Source organism: Charadrius vociferus, unplaced genomic scaffold (genome assembly GCF_000708025.1).
Source record: "Charadrius vociferus isolate BGI_N301 unplaced genomic scaffold, ASM70802v2 scaffold136, whole genome shotgun sequence".
NCBI classification, from domain to species: Eukaryota; Metazoa; Chordata; class Aves; order Charadriiformes; family Charadriidae; genus Charadrius; species Charadrius vociferus.
In genome coordinates this window covers 431263-446627 of record NW_009648960.1, presented here as the reverse complement: position 1 = coordinate 446627, position 15365 = coordinate 431263, and the positions used below count along the sequence as shown (strand labels likewise).

Below are 15365 nucleotides of genomic sequence, written 5' to 3'. Positions count from 1 at the left end.
CCAGAGGAAAGAAATCCCCGTCCCATGCAAACTACTGTTTGCAGCACTGTTTCAGAGGAGCTTGATTTTATAACTTTAAGAAAGAAATTCTTCGCTCTGATATTCTCGGGACACAGCCTTAGAAGCCAAACTATAAAACCTGACATTTAAAAAGAGAAGGAACAAGATACTTCTTCATCTCCAGGTAGGAAATAACATCCTCAGTCTTCTGTAAGCTAAGTCTCGTGAACCTAATTTTTGCAATCTGAAACATCTGGCTGTGGTTTCTTCCATTAAAAAAATGCTCTGATGCGAAGTTTGAGGGTATGTTTCTCAAGTTGTTTAGAGATGTACAAATGGTGAAGATTGTAGAACAAACAGCACCATCTCTTATTAATGGCAACACCACCACTAGTTAATAATAATCTGTTTTCCATCGGAAAAATCTGCATTTTGTACTCAAGTTTTAGACACCTCACAACAGTACTCCTGGCCAGCTTTTCCTCAATTCCTCAAAACAGTCCTGCTTTTCCTGGCTAAGAAAATTTGCACAAGAAAAAGAACATATGGAATAAAATAAAGGGCAAATTTGCAGAAGAGGAACCATGCACATTCACATTTTTGAACCAAACGAACACCTCAACAGGTTACAAATGGCTCCCCTGAGACCAGACAACCCTCTTATTCCCCAGCACTGAGCAACTATAGATAATTCTGGGTGGAAAAAATCATGATCCATCAAGGAAAAGATTTATCAAAGCAAAAAAATTGCAGATTTCCAATGTGATCCAGGAAAATCTCTTGGCCAATAGTTGCAGCAGCAGTAATTGTTCTAAATCTATCAATAAAGCTAAGCTGCTCCTTCATTGACTGCAAACACCAATTTCTTTCATGGAGGATTATAAGTTGGTGTTCACGGTTTCTCTACCACCATTAGGGTGATAAACAGTTTAAACTACATCAGGATCTGACATGTAGATCAATTCTGGGTCCATAAAGAATCTACACAAGAGGTTCCCGGACAGGGATTTACTGCCCCCAGTTTTTATTCTCTCTTGCTGCAAAAATTACTTCTGTCAAGTACTTACAAGACTAAGAAAAAAAAAAATGTAAAAAGAATTAATTTTTCATGTGCTGCTAGAACAGTCTTTTTAAATTTCTGAGTTTTTAAGGCAAATATGTTATTGCATTTAAAATTATGCTGAACAGCAGGTGGTATTTAGCTAAATAGTGAGCCAGTTGCATGATCTGCTCACTATCAAGCAGACAGCAATTTGAAACACTGAACTAAGCTGTCTAGATTTTCTCTGAGGGCAGACACGGGCTTCATGTTACCAGTGCCAAATTATATTAGACATTTAATTTTAAACCTCAGGTACTTAAATGTAAAACCTTACAACAGTAATAGTCATAAAGCAGTGGGGCATTCCATTTCAGAGAATGGATTTTTCTATTTTTCCCCTTTAATTTAACCAGCACCTCCTGTTTTGTGGCTCTGCCCACTACAAAGTAATTTATCTAATTAGGAGATGTTCACAGCTGCTTGAAAGACAGAAGCCCCAGGAAACCAAAGGTCTGGTTCAGAAGACTTTGAAAAGTTCTCCAGAGCCACACAAAGTATTAATTTAATGTGAAAAAAAGGTGCAGAGAAAAATTGAATCCCAATATGTTATTTTGTCTACAATAAAACCATGTGACAATAAGCAGGCATATTCTCCAGTACATTGGCATTTGAATTCCAAAAGATGCTTAGCTTCTCGCCATACCTGCTGCTTTCACAGTATTATCTTTTTATGACTAAAATTCAAAAATCTTTTAATAGAGGAAAAAACCCCTGAAATTAAAGAGAGTTTTTCATGCGTCAACTTGCCAGCATAAAGGACACATCTATGAGCTTATCGAAAGATGATACACTGATAGCAATGAATTATTCTTGAGGCTTTGTAGCAGTTTTATCGCAATACTTCTGTTTCTGCTGACCCTTGGTCGCCTAAAACTCACAGTTAGTCCAATTTTCCCCATATATTTAGAAAAACCGCAACTCTTTTTTTTTTTTGTTAAACTAGAACCTCTGCAAGAAGTTATTCAAGTCAGACTTATTCAGAAGTACCCACCAGTCATCTGCATTTTTTTAATACATACTTCATAGATAATTCTAGCTGTCATCTCTTTTGATCCAGAAGTAATCACATATGAACGTCAAGTCAGAAAAAGGTACTGCACATACTTGGAGTACAGAGCTCGTGTAGGAGAAAAGGTTCCCTTCACCAGGAATTTGAAACTAGCCAAAGCGCAGCATGAGGAGCAAAAGACAAGTCCAGCAAGTATCTCAAAAACAGAAACAGCATTGCAAAAGAAAAGGGAAGAGGCAGGAATTTAGGTTATATTTCTACTTTTCCACATATTAATTACTTGTCACTTATAGGAATTCTTGAATTCTGCATTTTGAAGATTTTCCTCTACTGCAGCCTCAGTTGTCACATCTGGTACTAAGGAGCACGGGGACGGCTTCTGCTCACCCATCTGTAGATATGTCAGGTGTCAAGGACAGGACCAAGGGACTACATCTTGGTTTTTACTTTCCTTCCTTCTAGTGCAAACAATATGCTTCAACTTCTCTTTGAAGAGCTAGAGTATAAAAAAAGGGCGCAAAAAGCCAAAAGTTTGATATAAATTTCTAAAATTAAAGTAGAATTGGGCTGGATTAAAATGATGAAGCAGCTCAGGAAAAAGAGAGAGCAATATATCGCCTTAACTGTGAAACCAGTTAAGTCTAAAGGAATTCGTGTTTGGCAATACTGCTTGCCCTAACAGACTACCCGGTTTCTAAAGGAAAGGGTGAGTTGGGTGGAGCCAGAACAGAACAGTGCTGAAGCATTTATCATGCTGCTTAGCAGTATCTCTGGCTATCACCAAGCTGAAATAGAGGAGGCTTGCTTTAGAAAGTTCTTGGTCGAAATCTATACCATTTTGATGCAAATATCACACTCCTGAAGATGCTGCCCACAAGTTTGGAGCTCCAGAAATGTCTGTGCTCCAGGAACTATGAACTTGAGAGCTAATGCCACTCAGAGCTAAGCAGACCAAGATTTAAAACTCTCTGTTCTCATAAAGTAGCACTGAAAAGCTGTCTTAGCAAAGAGTACTACAAAGTAGCTACTTTTAAGCAAAGTTGCTTAAAAACCCAGAGACAGTATCAGGGCTATACTCAATTCAAAACTTATACAGATACCTACGTATACACACACACACGTACGTATATATGGGCAGAGACAGTATCAGGGCTATACTCAATCCAAACCTTATACAGATACCTACGTATACGCACACACACGTATATTTGGAACATGTGAAATAGTTTTCATACTCATACTATCTTAGGGATAGCCACCAGAAACAGCTTTCCTCCCCTCTTCTCCTGTCCTATTCACATTTCTCCCCATTACCCACATTCTCAATTTCTTCTCAGTTCATTCTTCTCTTTCACACACTCATCTCCTTTTCCCCTCTGTTTCATGAACTTTCTATGGTTCCTCCTGGACATGCGTGCCTCACTAGTATGAACCACAACAGAAACACCTGAGTCCCAGCCCACCCACTACTGCTGCTCCAAGGATGCTCTCATTTGTGTAGGTCACCTATAGCAGGTCACCTATAGGTGAACAGCATTACATCTCTTCCTTCCCAGGCACACTCTTGAGGCGAGATACACCATTTTGTTACCAAATACCATGCATACCTTTTAAAAACAACCAACCCTGTCTCACTGTTACAATCTGATCATTGCAGAACACCATCTGGAATAGTGTTTGCTCCTTTTAATACTGTTAAACGCTCCACAGAGAAAACACGACGACTATGCCAGTAGTGTGCATACATTACAGCAAGAGCACAGCCAAGAAAGGACATGCTGATGAAAAGATGTGAAGGATAATTTACTGCTAATACCTACCACACAGAGTAAGGAAATAAGAATATCAAGTGAACAACCTACATTATGTACCTGAAATTAAACTTAAGCAGTATTACAATTACATTAGCTTTTCCTTCTGAAAAAGGATTGTATCAATCTGTTCTCTTTTATCTAATTTCTCCTTTTTCTCTCAGATGCTGGAAGTTTGGCTTCCCACAGAGTATCTGGGTGAACATCAGGTCTCTCTTTTTTTTTCTTTTTTCTTCTCTTTTTAAAAAAGCAAACCACCAAACTCCCCCTTCACCCCAAAGCAGATAACCCCTCCCAGCTCCAAGTTTCTTACCACTGCTAATGCCAGAGTTTGCAATGACTGTTGCCTCACTCCACTGATCTGCACTGGAGACCGAGTAAGAGCGCTGATGCATACCATCCGGACGACTGTTGAAGGAGACTAGACTGATCCCACTTGCCATCTGAGACACAGATGTGCTAGTAGTCACGTTCCCTAGATATAAATGGAAAACAAATTGTGTCAATAGAGAAGACAAAATTGATTTGCATGAAGATGGATGGGTGCTTCTTTACAGAGCAGAAAACAAGATTACTTAACCAACACAAAAACCACTGCAGCCCTCCTGAAACTCTGAAGACAACAGTCCTGTGACCAGTTTGCGGCACCAAAGATTTCAGTAGCCCACTCAAATCCAGCTAGGAACTTCTGACAAAAGAGCCTAAATTTTCAAGATGATAGCTCATTCTGTTCATTCATGTTCTGGAAAACACCATCTTCCTCAACCCTGCTAACCAGTCACATTTTGTATAGGTTCTCTACTTGTTACAGGTAGAGCACGAAAGACAGACTGTGCACAAACTCATTCATGAAAATCACTGTTCACACAAGCAACTGAGATGAGACAACTACGCCAACTCAGAGTTTTAAATGATCTACCTCTAAATAATAGGTACATAAGTACGTCCCCCAAGTGAAGCCAAGTACACAGCGATGGGGAGGCAAATAACTACTGGCATTGTGAGACCAAGCAAGAAACTTACTCTGATTTTTAATCTTAAACCTATATCATGACATAAAGCACACACTAGAGGCTTGTTCCATTGACTGCAAATATCATTCCTCAGTCCTACACCAACACACCCTTCACAATTCTAACTGAAGCCCTACAACACAAAAGGTGAGATACAAAGAATAGCCTTTACCCAGTAAACACTAGAAATAATTTTAACAGTTTCATGATCACTGAGGTCTAGGACAATAAAATTCTGGGAGGCGTGTGCAATAGGGACAGGTTTCTCACCATAAACCAGGAGAAGCTTGATCTGGTTGAATAATTTTTAGAGTCAGAACAATTAACACCTTTCCAGAAACTCAGGTTTCTGATGGTCTTACTCACAACTTGATATGGGCCAAAGGGTGCTCCACAGTTTTGGTTTGCGAGCACATTTTACTCCATTCATAGCACAGGACTTGCATATTATAAAGATACAAATATTTTACAATGCCAGTTTCATTCCTCACAGCAAGCTCTCAAAAGATACCCCACAGGTCTATAGATTTAAGAATACTCTTTAAAAATACATGTAAAGGGAAAGAAACAAACACAATTTTATAAAATACCCTAACACTTTGCATTTCCATTGCACCTTCTACTGATGAGTTCAGAAAAATTAATGAATTAATTTTCAATGCTCCTGTGAGGTTGTTAATTATCTGCTATCATTTCCCCCATTTTTCAGAGGTTAAATGACCCAGGGCCACAAAGGAAGATTGTGGCAGACTTGAAAATAAAACCCAGATCTCCTGACTCCCAGTTCTATCATTATGTCTTTTCCCAGAACAGCCTTTGGGAAGACAGCAGAGCTCAGTGAACTACTTTGTGTTTATTAGAGCTGGCATAATTGTCCCTTTCTCTCCTCCCCTTTCCCAAGACTAAATCTCATCTTTAGTCCTTAACACAGATCCATCACTACAGTATCTGTCCATCTGAGTCTCAAGAACTTCTGTTTGTCAATCTCTACTTTGTAGACATGAAACACATACAGAAAAACTAATTTGTTCAATTATACAAAGCCTAAGGTGGATTTTGGAACCATGTTGGGACCACTCAAGGCAGTGCCTTAGCTACTGGCACATAATTCCTCTCTAATCACCTTCCCTGGGCATCCCTTTTGTCCAAAAGGATTCCATATACAGAGCATAATCTACCAAACTGTTGAAAAAATTTATGCCTTGACTAACTGGTCCTCTCAGGACACTGTGTGCTTGACCCCATCAGCTGAGAGCAATTTGTTAATGCTGGTGTTTCAGCAACTTCTGAAGACACCTCCCAAAGAAACATTCAGCAAAGAAATCAGGCCTACAGAAATGAAGGTACAAAGCAAGGGATCAAATTATAGCTCAGTACCTTAAAGTCACAATAGAAAATAGAAACACTAGCTGTCAGTACATATTTTGAGGTCTCTTAAAGAAATACCTTCTACCAAATGAATTTCTGTGATGCTGCTGATGCTCACTTTAAAATAACCAACAGGGGTTCCTCTGGTTTTCACAATCCAGAAGAACTATGAACATTAACAAATTATTTTGATGAAATACCAAATTGAAGAGAGTGGCTGACATGAATGACAGAGCTTGAGATCAAATTGACTCTAGAAACTTGAGATTTAGGCCAATATAAACACCATACGGTTCAACAAGAAGAAGTCTTAATGTCTGCTCCTGGGGCAGAACAATCTGGCGTAGTACAGAGGCTGGGGACCAGTTGGTTAAATAGCAGCACTGCTGTGAAGAACTCAAGGGTCAACAATGGATGCCAGAATATGTGTTAAAGCTGTGCTCAACACAAACCACAAGCTGGGCACACCATGACGGACATCTGAAACACTGTATTTAGTTCTGGGTCCCCCACTTCAACAGGACTGTTGGGAAATGGGAAAAGAGTCAGCAAAGGACAGTCTAAGGTCTAATACACATGGGCCACGAGTGCTGAGGGAGCTGGGCTGGTTTAGTATGGTGAACCGGAGGACAACGGCTAATCTAATAGCTGTCTACAGCTAACATAAGGTCACTTACAAAGATGAGGGAGCCAAAAGCTTTTTAGTTGTAGATGATGCAAAACAGCAGCAACACTACAGCTTTAAAAGTTCAGATGCAGCACTGAAGCAGACTACCAGAAGAAGCTGGGGGATCTCCGTCCTCTCAGATTTCCCAAGCTCAACTACACAAAGACACAGCTGAACTTACCCAACACTGGTGACAGCCCTGCTTCTTCGAGCAGGAAGATAGCACAGATGACCTCCAGAGGTCTCTTTCCACCAACATTCAATTTCTGAATTACTAAACAGGCTTCTTTTTTCTTTCATCCCAAAGTAAAACAAGACAACCTTTCTGAGCCCAGAAGCTACTCTGCATTCCCATGTGATTCAAAATATTTTCAACAATTTGCACTTTAACACATCTTAAGCAGCAGAATGGCTGTGGTTCCTTTGACTGCAACATGAGTTGCAGTCACAGGATAAGAGATACCTACAAGTCCTTTAAAACTGTATTGTTTTTAAAAGAACTTACAGAAAAGTTACCAACTTTTTTCTGGTCTTGTTTCTGATTTTTTTATTAGCCTTCAACTTTGCAAATGAGTTTACCAAATCAAACTTACAGGTGACAATTACATAGCAGATTAATCCAAAGTCTTTGTTTTGCTTTGTTTGTGCTGTAACATCTTTTTGGGCATCCTAAGATTATTAGCGGTACATGTCTTTGGAAACAACTTATCTTTTCACAAGCTTTTAACACTGCCAGACTTAAGAGCAACACCACAAAAGCGCACTTCTAGCCTGTAGCCATCTTTCACACTGCGCCTACCAAAATGGGAAGCTACATGTGAGGAATTCCTGCAAGAGCATCTTCGTAACAAAGATCATGAAGGAGAAAACTGGTATGAGAAAGCTGAGATGGAGCGTTTCCTAGGTATCATGGGAAAACGAAAACAATTACTGGACATCTTTGCCTGAATGACACAACCCCATTACTCTGTGCCGGGTGGCTGAGTTGCAGAGAACAGCAAGATTTGTATGTTGACATCTTCTGCCTAGTTCACAAATTTTTGAACAAAAGCATCCAGTCACTTTCTAACCATGACGCAAAATCAAAAATCTAATAGGATACCCAGCACAATATCAAGAGTTCTACATCATCATGTCAGAACCAAAAGCTCTACTTTCACCTTTTTCTGGAACTCTACACCTCACATTATGACATTAACCTGTTGAGGAAGTGACTAATTCTGCAAATCAAATAGGAATTTTTCTTTCACTTCATATTTCTGAAAGGCACGGGCTGCTAGCAACAAACAGGTGCCAAGTCCCATCATGTAACACTTTACTGATGAATGATGCAACCCAGCTCAGCTCTGTCTTTTCTATTGCCATTGTCTGATAACTCTGCTACCTGTAACGCTTGTGATAACATTTATTCGAGGTTAAACTCCACTTTGTTCATGTGCTGTAAGATTTTCATGATATATAAGAGCATGCAAACCAGAATCCGGGGGCAAATATCAGAAGGGCTGGACTACAGAAAACAGAGCGTGCCCTTTCCTCTCCCCCTCCTGAACGTGTTCTGCTCTAGCACAAACTTGTTACTTACAACCTTATTTAAAAATCATTATTTCCCAACCCATTGCTAATTTTTCCACTTCTCAGTCTAATCGCAGCATGCCCAGGACATGTATTCCACCACCCCAGTGGGCACTAATGCTGTCACAGCAAAACAAGGACTACTGGAAGTCAGCCGCTGTTCTCAGCACACTTTGTATGCTGCGCAAGGCTTCTACAAAACAGTCCTACGTTTTTTTCCCCATCTGTAACAGGCAAACCCCAATCCAGACCTCCACAAAGCAACTGTCCTTTATTTTTGCTCAAGGATAAAGCCTCAACAGCAGAAATCATCTCAGCTTTTAGCAGACAAGCAAGAGACAGTTAAAAAGAGGCGGCCAGCAATACTCATTGAAAAGTAAGCCCTGGATATTGGATTAGGCACATAAAGCCTGTATGTCAAGCTCTTACAAGCAATGCCTTGATGCATTCTGCATCTGTTGTCTACCCCATCTATACATGTCTACACATACATATGTGTATATAGCTATATGTAGACAGACAGATATACATCTTGACATTAACATGAAATTCATGGTAAGCTACCTGTCCCACTCTGGAGCTGTAAAAGAGTGCCTCTTCAAATACATCGTATATGCATCAGCTGGTTGCTTAAGTTGATTAGCAGGGGGCAGTTAAATTACTATGCTAATCCATGTATTCTCAGCACTGTTTCCTTGATATGGATATGTGTATATGCTTACTGAGAAGCCTTGATTAGTTCAAGCTTCAATGTGTCAAAGGCTCCAGATTCTTTCCAAAGAATAATTTTAGCTGTACTCACATCCCTAAAGTGTGGGAGCTGATTTGAAAAGGTACTTACCTCTACCATATGCTATTTTTCTTTAAACAATTTGCATTTCAAAGTGAATATGGCATTTATATTTGAATGAATATCAGTATGTTGCCAGAACTGGTCTCAAATGAGCAAAAAAAAAGATGCTGGTCTCCTATTGAACAAAAATGTTTTCATCTACCAAAGGAGCATCAAAGGAAGAGTTCCTCTTTCTAGCTCTAGACAGCTTTATTAAAACTATCTTTTCTGATATTATAAAATACCCCGTTATGATCGCACTTACAAAACGTTCAAACAATTAAGCTCTGCAAAACCCATCCAAATTAAGATTCAAGGTAATTTCCAGGTATGGTCAATGCTCAGCAGAAGAGCCTTTGAGAGAAGTGAGCGTGCTCACACAAAGTCCAATTTATATATCCATCTATTCAGTGTAAATAGCCACCAACAGCAAAGAGCAAGTAAAGCCAAGAGACTCAGCAGAAGAGGAATTAAGCAGAGGAGCACATGCCTGTGTGTACGTATGTATGCATTAAGAGGCTGACAGAAAAACACACACTGGGGGCAGAATGCACCCCCATTTCCTATGCACAGAGGGACTCTCTTTGCTCTTCATACCGTTGTTTCAGATTTACAAAACAACAAACAATAAATGCAATGTCAGATTATGATACTTAGAAACATGAAAATAACAAAGATTTATACAAACGCAGGAACATACAAGACACTGTGTGCATCGTCAGTAAAACCCAAAAGATAAAGAATCTGTGCATTACAAAAGTTTTAATAAAATATATAATAAATAAAGTGCAACATAGACGTTGTCTTACCTGTATGCAGTAACCCGCACAACAACAAAAAAAAAAAACTACTTGGGGTTTTTGTCACGTTACTCTTGTAACAGAACAGGGTGGACAGCATTTAGCAATTCCTCTTTTGCTGTATTTTTACTTAACAAAAATAATATCGTGAATCATCACTGGGCAGCACAGGTTATTTTAGCAGACACATCACTTTAACCTAAGCCTTCATCAACAATGCCAGCCACTAATTACAAATGCAGAATGAATATAATTCACAAGTATACCCTAAAAGGTGAGATACAAGTGACATAAATAAATGGAGGTGGTCTCCGTTTCCTGCTGCAGAGACATTTGTGATTTCTCCCAAACAAATCAGTTAGTTACAAGAAGTTTTATATTCAGAAATGCAACTAATATACTCTCGGATTTATGAGACAAGCAGACATTGCAAGAGTCGTGAAGCAGAACTATATTTTTCCATGAAGCAGCAGCGTATGACACCCGCAGAGAGCGGCTGCACAGAAGCACAGAAAGAACGAATCAGATGAACTACAGCCTACTGCTATGCTTTCACCGTGGCCATGTTTTATTTGTGTTATGCTCTTCATGTTCACGACAAGTTTCTCTTCCAAAAAAAGAAATAAACCTCTTAAGGCCAGAGGGCTGCGCTCACCAGCTGTTAGAACTAATGAAAAATGCATTAGAGTTGTGGGTCAGGAAATCCTGACTCTTGATATCAGAGGGTTAATTGTTTCAAATCATGTTGGGTCAAATTATGTTGCAGGAACACTGCTATTCTTGAAATGCCCTCTAATTCAGGAAAAGGCACTGTCAAATAGATTAGATTGGCTATTGGTCGCCCGTTCAAAACCCATACCCAACACCGCTCCCTGAAGTTTCTTCAGGCATTAGGGTTCAAAAGGAAAGTGAAAGAGGACACTTTCCTAGCTGCAAAAAGATGAAAAGCATTCCCTTCCCCGTTCTTCCATTCTGCATTACGTTTATGAATTAATTCCCAGAGTCGTGCAGAAATCTTTCCAGTGGACAAAACTTTCCTAAGAAGCAGCAGACCATCCAAGCAGTGCCACTTTCTGCCTTCTGCTTTGCCTACAGATATGAATGTTGGGACAACTCCTGCTATAGCTGAGGAAAATTTGGGAATGGCTCTTCTGGGTTCCATTGGTTTGCTGCCTCAGATCCCAGCATCCATCTTTTACAGATGCATCTTCCCTCCCTTGCCACCTCTGGAGATCATGTCCTGCAATGAAATTTGGGAAAACTGCTACTTACAGCTCCTTGCCTCTCCAACTGAGCAATGTCCGCATGGGAAAGGAAGGTACTGCCTAGGTGTCAGGGCACTGTCCGGCCACATTCTCAGGAAGATCAGCTGGAGGACCTGGGCTGGAGAGCTCCAGCTTCCATAACCAAGTTCTTGAGTGGTTTTATTAATACTGGGGGAAAACCTACTAAAGTATTGCTACGGATTCTGTTTTGATCTGACAGCAGTGTGCAAACAGCACATAATTTCTGCCTTGGGCTTATCAGGGACCTAAGTAACTTGAGGTTACTCATACATGGAACAAGAAAGAGTGAGACAACAGTATCTTTTCAAAACACTGGTTCCAGTATTGAAACTCTCTTTCAATACACTGACAATCACTTTCAATACTGTAGGAGACAACTTGCTTGTGGGTTTCACTTATTTTTATGATTTTCTTCAGACGCATTTACTATCTGAACAGATTTCCTGAAGATAAGCAGCTATTAACCTTCCATCTCACAGCCTGGCAGGGCAGCCCCTGTGAACCAGGCTTGATTAGTAGTATACAGACCAAGAAGGGTCAATACTAATGAACAAACAAGGCAATGCCAAGAAATATCCTGGCAGTGAAGGACATGGTGCAGGGAGTATAACGAGAAAAGCTATTATTCTCAGAGCATGCCAAACCAACACAGCAAGTGTGGAGGAAAATCCAGTCATGAGAGGAGACATCTCTTCTAAAACAAAGTTAAACCCAAGATCTTCACTAAGGGCTTCTGCTCAATATCCCAGACTATTTATTCTGCTGGGATCAAAGTGTGCTTTCCTTTCCCAGTAGGCATATTACTATTTTTTCCAGTGGTTTTAACAAATAATGGCAATAAATCAGGTATCCTTTGCTTTCTGGCCAAGTCCTCATTGGGGTTACCTGCTTGTTAAGGGACTGCATCCTTAAGACCCAGAAGTGACCATTTTACACTGGACACTGGCAAATGCTCTACTTTATGTTGCTGTTATTTGACTGTGAATTCTGTTAACAATTGTGAATGTAGCTTTGCAAAAAATAACAGCACAAAATCAACTAATTCTGTGGTACTATGCTACTCGTGTGTCAAGTAAAGCATGTGTTGGGGCCTGAGGCAAAAGATATAAAATGCTTCCTAATCCCTTTGACTGTCTGTGGAAGTTAGTAATAATGAAATTGGAAAGGGGGTGGAGGGGGTGGTGGTGTCTTACCTGTGCGCTGGATCAAAACCCAGTAAGATTAACCGAACTAACTTTGGGAGCATTCCATGAGCCTACAAACCTCCCCAAACCCTGCGAGCTGCAACCAGAGCCTCTTCGGGACGGAGAAGGATAACTGCCAGCATTCAAATATCCTCCAGATTCTTAAGAAAATGGAACAAAGAAACTTTATTTTTGAAAAAGAGACAATAGATACGAATGTGAGATGACTTTTTTTTTTTAATAGCTATTGCCACTGTAACAGCAGCTAAGTGAATGCATGTCTGCAGTGTGAGCAGTTTTGATAAACAGCCTCTGCGGGCCACACAACGGGGATAATGTATCCTTAAGTACTGCCAATGAGCTGCCATTCTGCACAGCCAATTACTTCTGTGCGTCTGTCACTCAAAGGAAAAATGACTGAGCCCATTAGATCAAACCTTTGTCACTGTTCCTAATGCACTCTTAGGCCTCATTAATCTGAGGGAGCAGCAACACAGCCGCCGGTGCCTCATTGCCTCCCCCACAACAGGCCCACGTGAATCTTCTCATCTCTCCCCCAAGTGCACCACGTTAATCAAGCTCTCCTTATTACCCCGGTCCCTGTCACGGCGGAGAGCGCTCTCTCTCTTAAATGCTCTCATTATGGTCCATCTTTAGAGCCGGCTGAGTGGAAAAAAAAAAAAAAAAAAAAAAAAAAGAAAAAGAGCCAGAGAAAGAGAAGAGGAAAAAGCAAGTCCGATCACATTAATATTCATGACAATAATTAGTATTCTAGGTCACTGAATATTCATGCTATTAGTTTGGTTTTTTATGGGTTTGCTGGATGTCCTGATTGCTGGAGTGTGGAGGAAAACAGCATGGTTGGGACTTTAGATGTCAACGGCAGTTCAATACTCAAAACACATTTGTGAATTTTTTTTCCCTTTTGGTAAATCAGCTTCAACCCTCCTGATGGCTTTAATATTTTAAAATCACTGGGGGAAAAAGAACGAGCAATTTTGCAAAGGTCTTTACATCCAACCGGTTAGTATTACAACGTGTAACCGTCAAAACTCAGCGAGATTGCATTGGGTGGACAAGACAGATCTGTGATTTTATTCAGGATGCGGTGCAACACAGGCATGAAAATCAACCAGAGTGAAACAGGCACAGGCTGAGCAGCAATGACTGCATCTTGTCTGGCATTTACAGTCACCCGCCCGAAGCTTCACAACATGTTTCTACCCTTTATCTAACTCATCATCATTAGAGATGGGCACCATTTGCCCACTGTAAGAAAGAATCGTAAGACAGCTCGTTGTTTCCTTCTTTCCATAAAGAGAAAATCTAAGCAAACTCCTTTTTTTTTTTTCTTCAATATTTAACAAATGCGAGGTTTTTATCAAGTACTTACTTCAGTAGCACTAATATTTGCCCTGCTCCCCTTTACCCAAAAATTAAGGAATATAGGGTACTAACAGTGAAAGTTTATTTCTCTGGAGTTCTGGAAAGGGTGAACCCTGGTCCAAAGGAGCTGGAGAAGACTACCTTGAGGGATCCCCCTCTAGTGGGATGAAAGGGGAATCTCTAATGCACTTAAAATTGGCCTTTTTTTCCTTCAGAACAAGTAAACTGACAACTTTCGTTCGCTACAGCTGCGTATCACTGAACTAACAGCAAACCCAACCAAATGGAAAATTGACTTGGGTGATTAATGACAAAAGTAAGTCACAAGCTTGCATTTGTGATCTGTGGCAAAACCGTTAAACTCACACTCAAGTTGAAGCATGGAAAACATTTCGTGCTAAGTCAAGTCACCTCATGTACCACATTAGACTACAAAACTAGTAGCAAATAACTACCACCTACCAACCTCAGGCCTAATGGGAACTCCACCAGATAAAACATGGCACTGTCAAGTCCCACACTGCTCCAGTACACAACCTCAGTCACCTACAAGGAAGGAGTTCAGAGCAGATTCAAGAATTTAGGACTCAGTTCTGGATTTATCTGCAAAGGCACCCAAGATCTGTAGGCTTTGGAGCAACTGCCTACAAGCTCTTGGCTTGATAGATTTTTTTTCTGATTGTTAGCCTGATCATAACATCTGATTCCTCACAGTAAAGTCCAATTAAAAAAAAAGATTACTACATGATCTACAAAAACACTGATGAATTCAGTATAGTTTGGATCGAGACTTGAATTCACAATGCATCACAACAGAGGAGTGATCCCACTCACGGTTTTCCATCATGCTTCCCTTCCTGCATATGGCACGCCACACTTTAGAGGGTACTGGCTCTCAGTACCGGACTCAGCAGCTATTAATTCAGATATTGTAGAAAATGGCTACCCAACATGACAGGTAGGGTGTAGATGTAAGTTAGACTTAAAACGTTAAAAAAAAAAAATGCAATGGTTAGAGAACAGAATTATTAGACAGGTACTAGAATCTAAAGACACCATGTCAGAAACACTTTGAAGGTATACCGGTCTAATTGAAACGTCAATTCTCTACGTTTTTAAAAGAAAAATCTGGAAGTCAGTCCATTTCAACTCAGCCTGATTCCAAGCACTTCAGTGTAAAATAAAATTACTTAATGACCACTGTGTTGATTTTAAAAATGATCACAATCAATAACAGATAGAAAACTCACATTTATGAAAATGTGAAGACGTCGTTCTTATAACATGTCTGAAGTGTCACATAGAGTTAGTGGATAACAACCTTTAGCATACTTA

The 15365-nt window shown here is 40.1% G+C and overlaps 1 protein-coding gene across 1 annotated transcript in view; it reads right to left on the bottom strand.

Moving 5' to 3' along the window:
* Window positions 1–15365, bottom strand: part of AGAP1 (ArfGAP with GTPase domain, ankyrin repeat and PH domain 1) — a 264182-nt gene that overhangs the window by 103587 nt on the left and 145230 nt on the right. The window contains exon 11 of the mRNA XM_009887562.1: window positions 4236–4397. Coding sequence (XP_009885864.1) covers window positions 4236–4397 — 162 coding nt within the window. The remainder of the gene's footprint in view (window positions 1–4235; window positions 4398–15365) is intronic.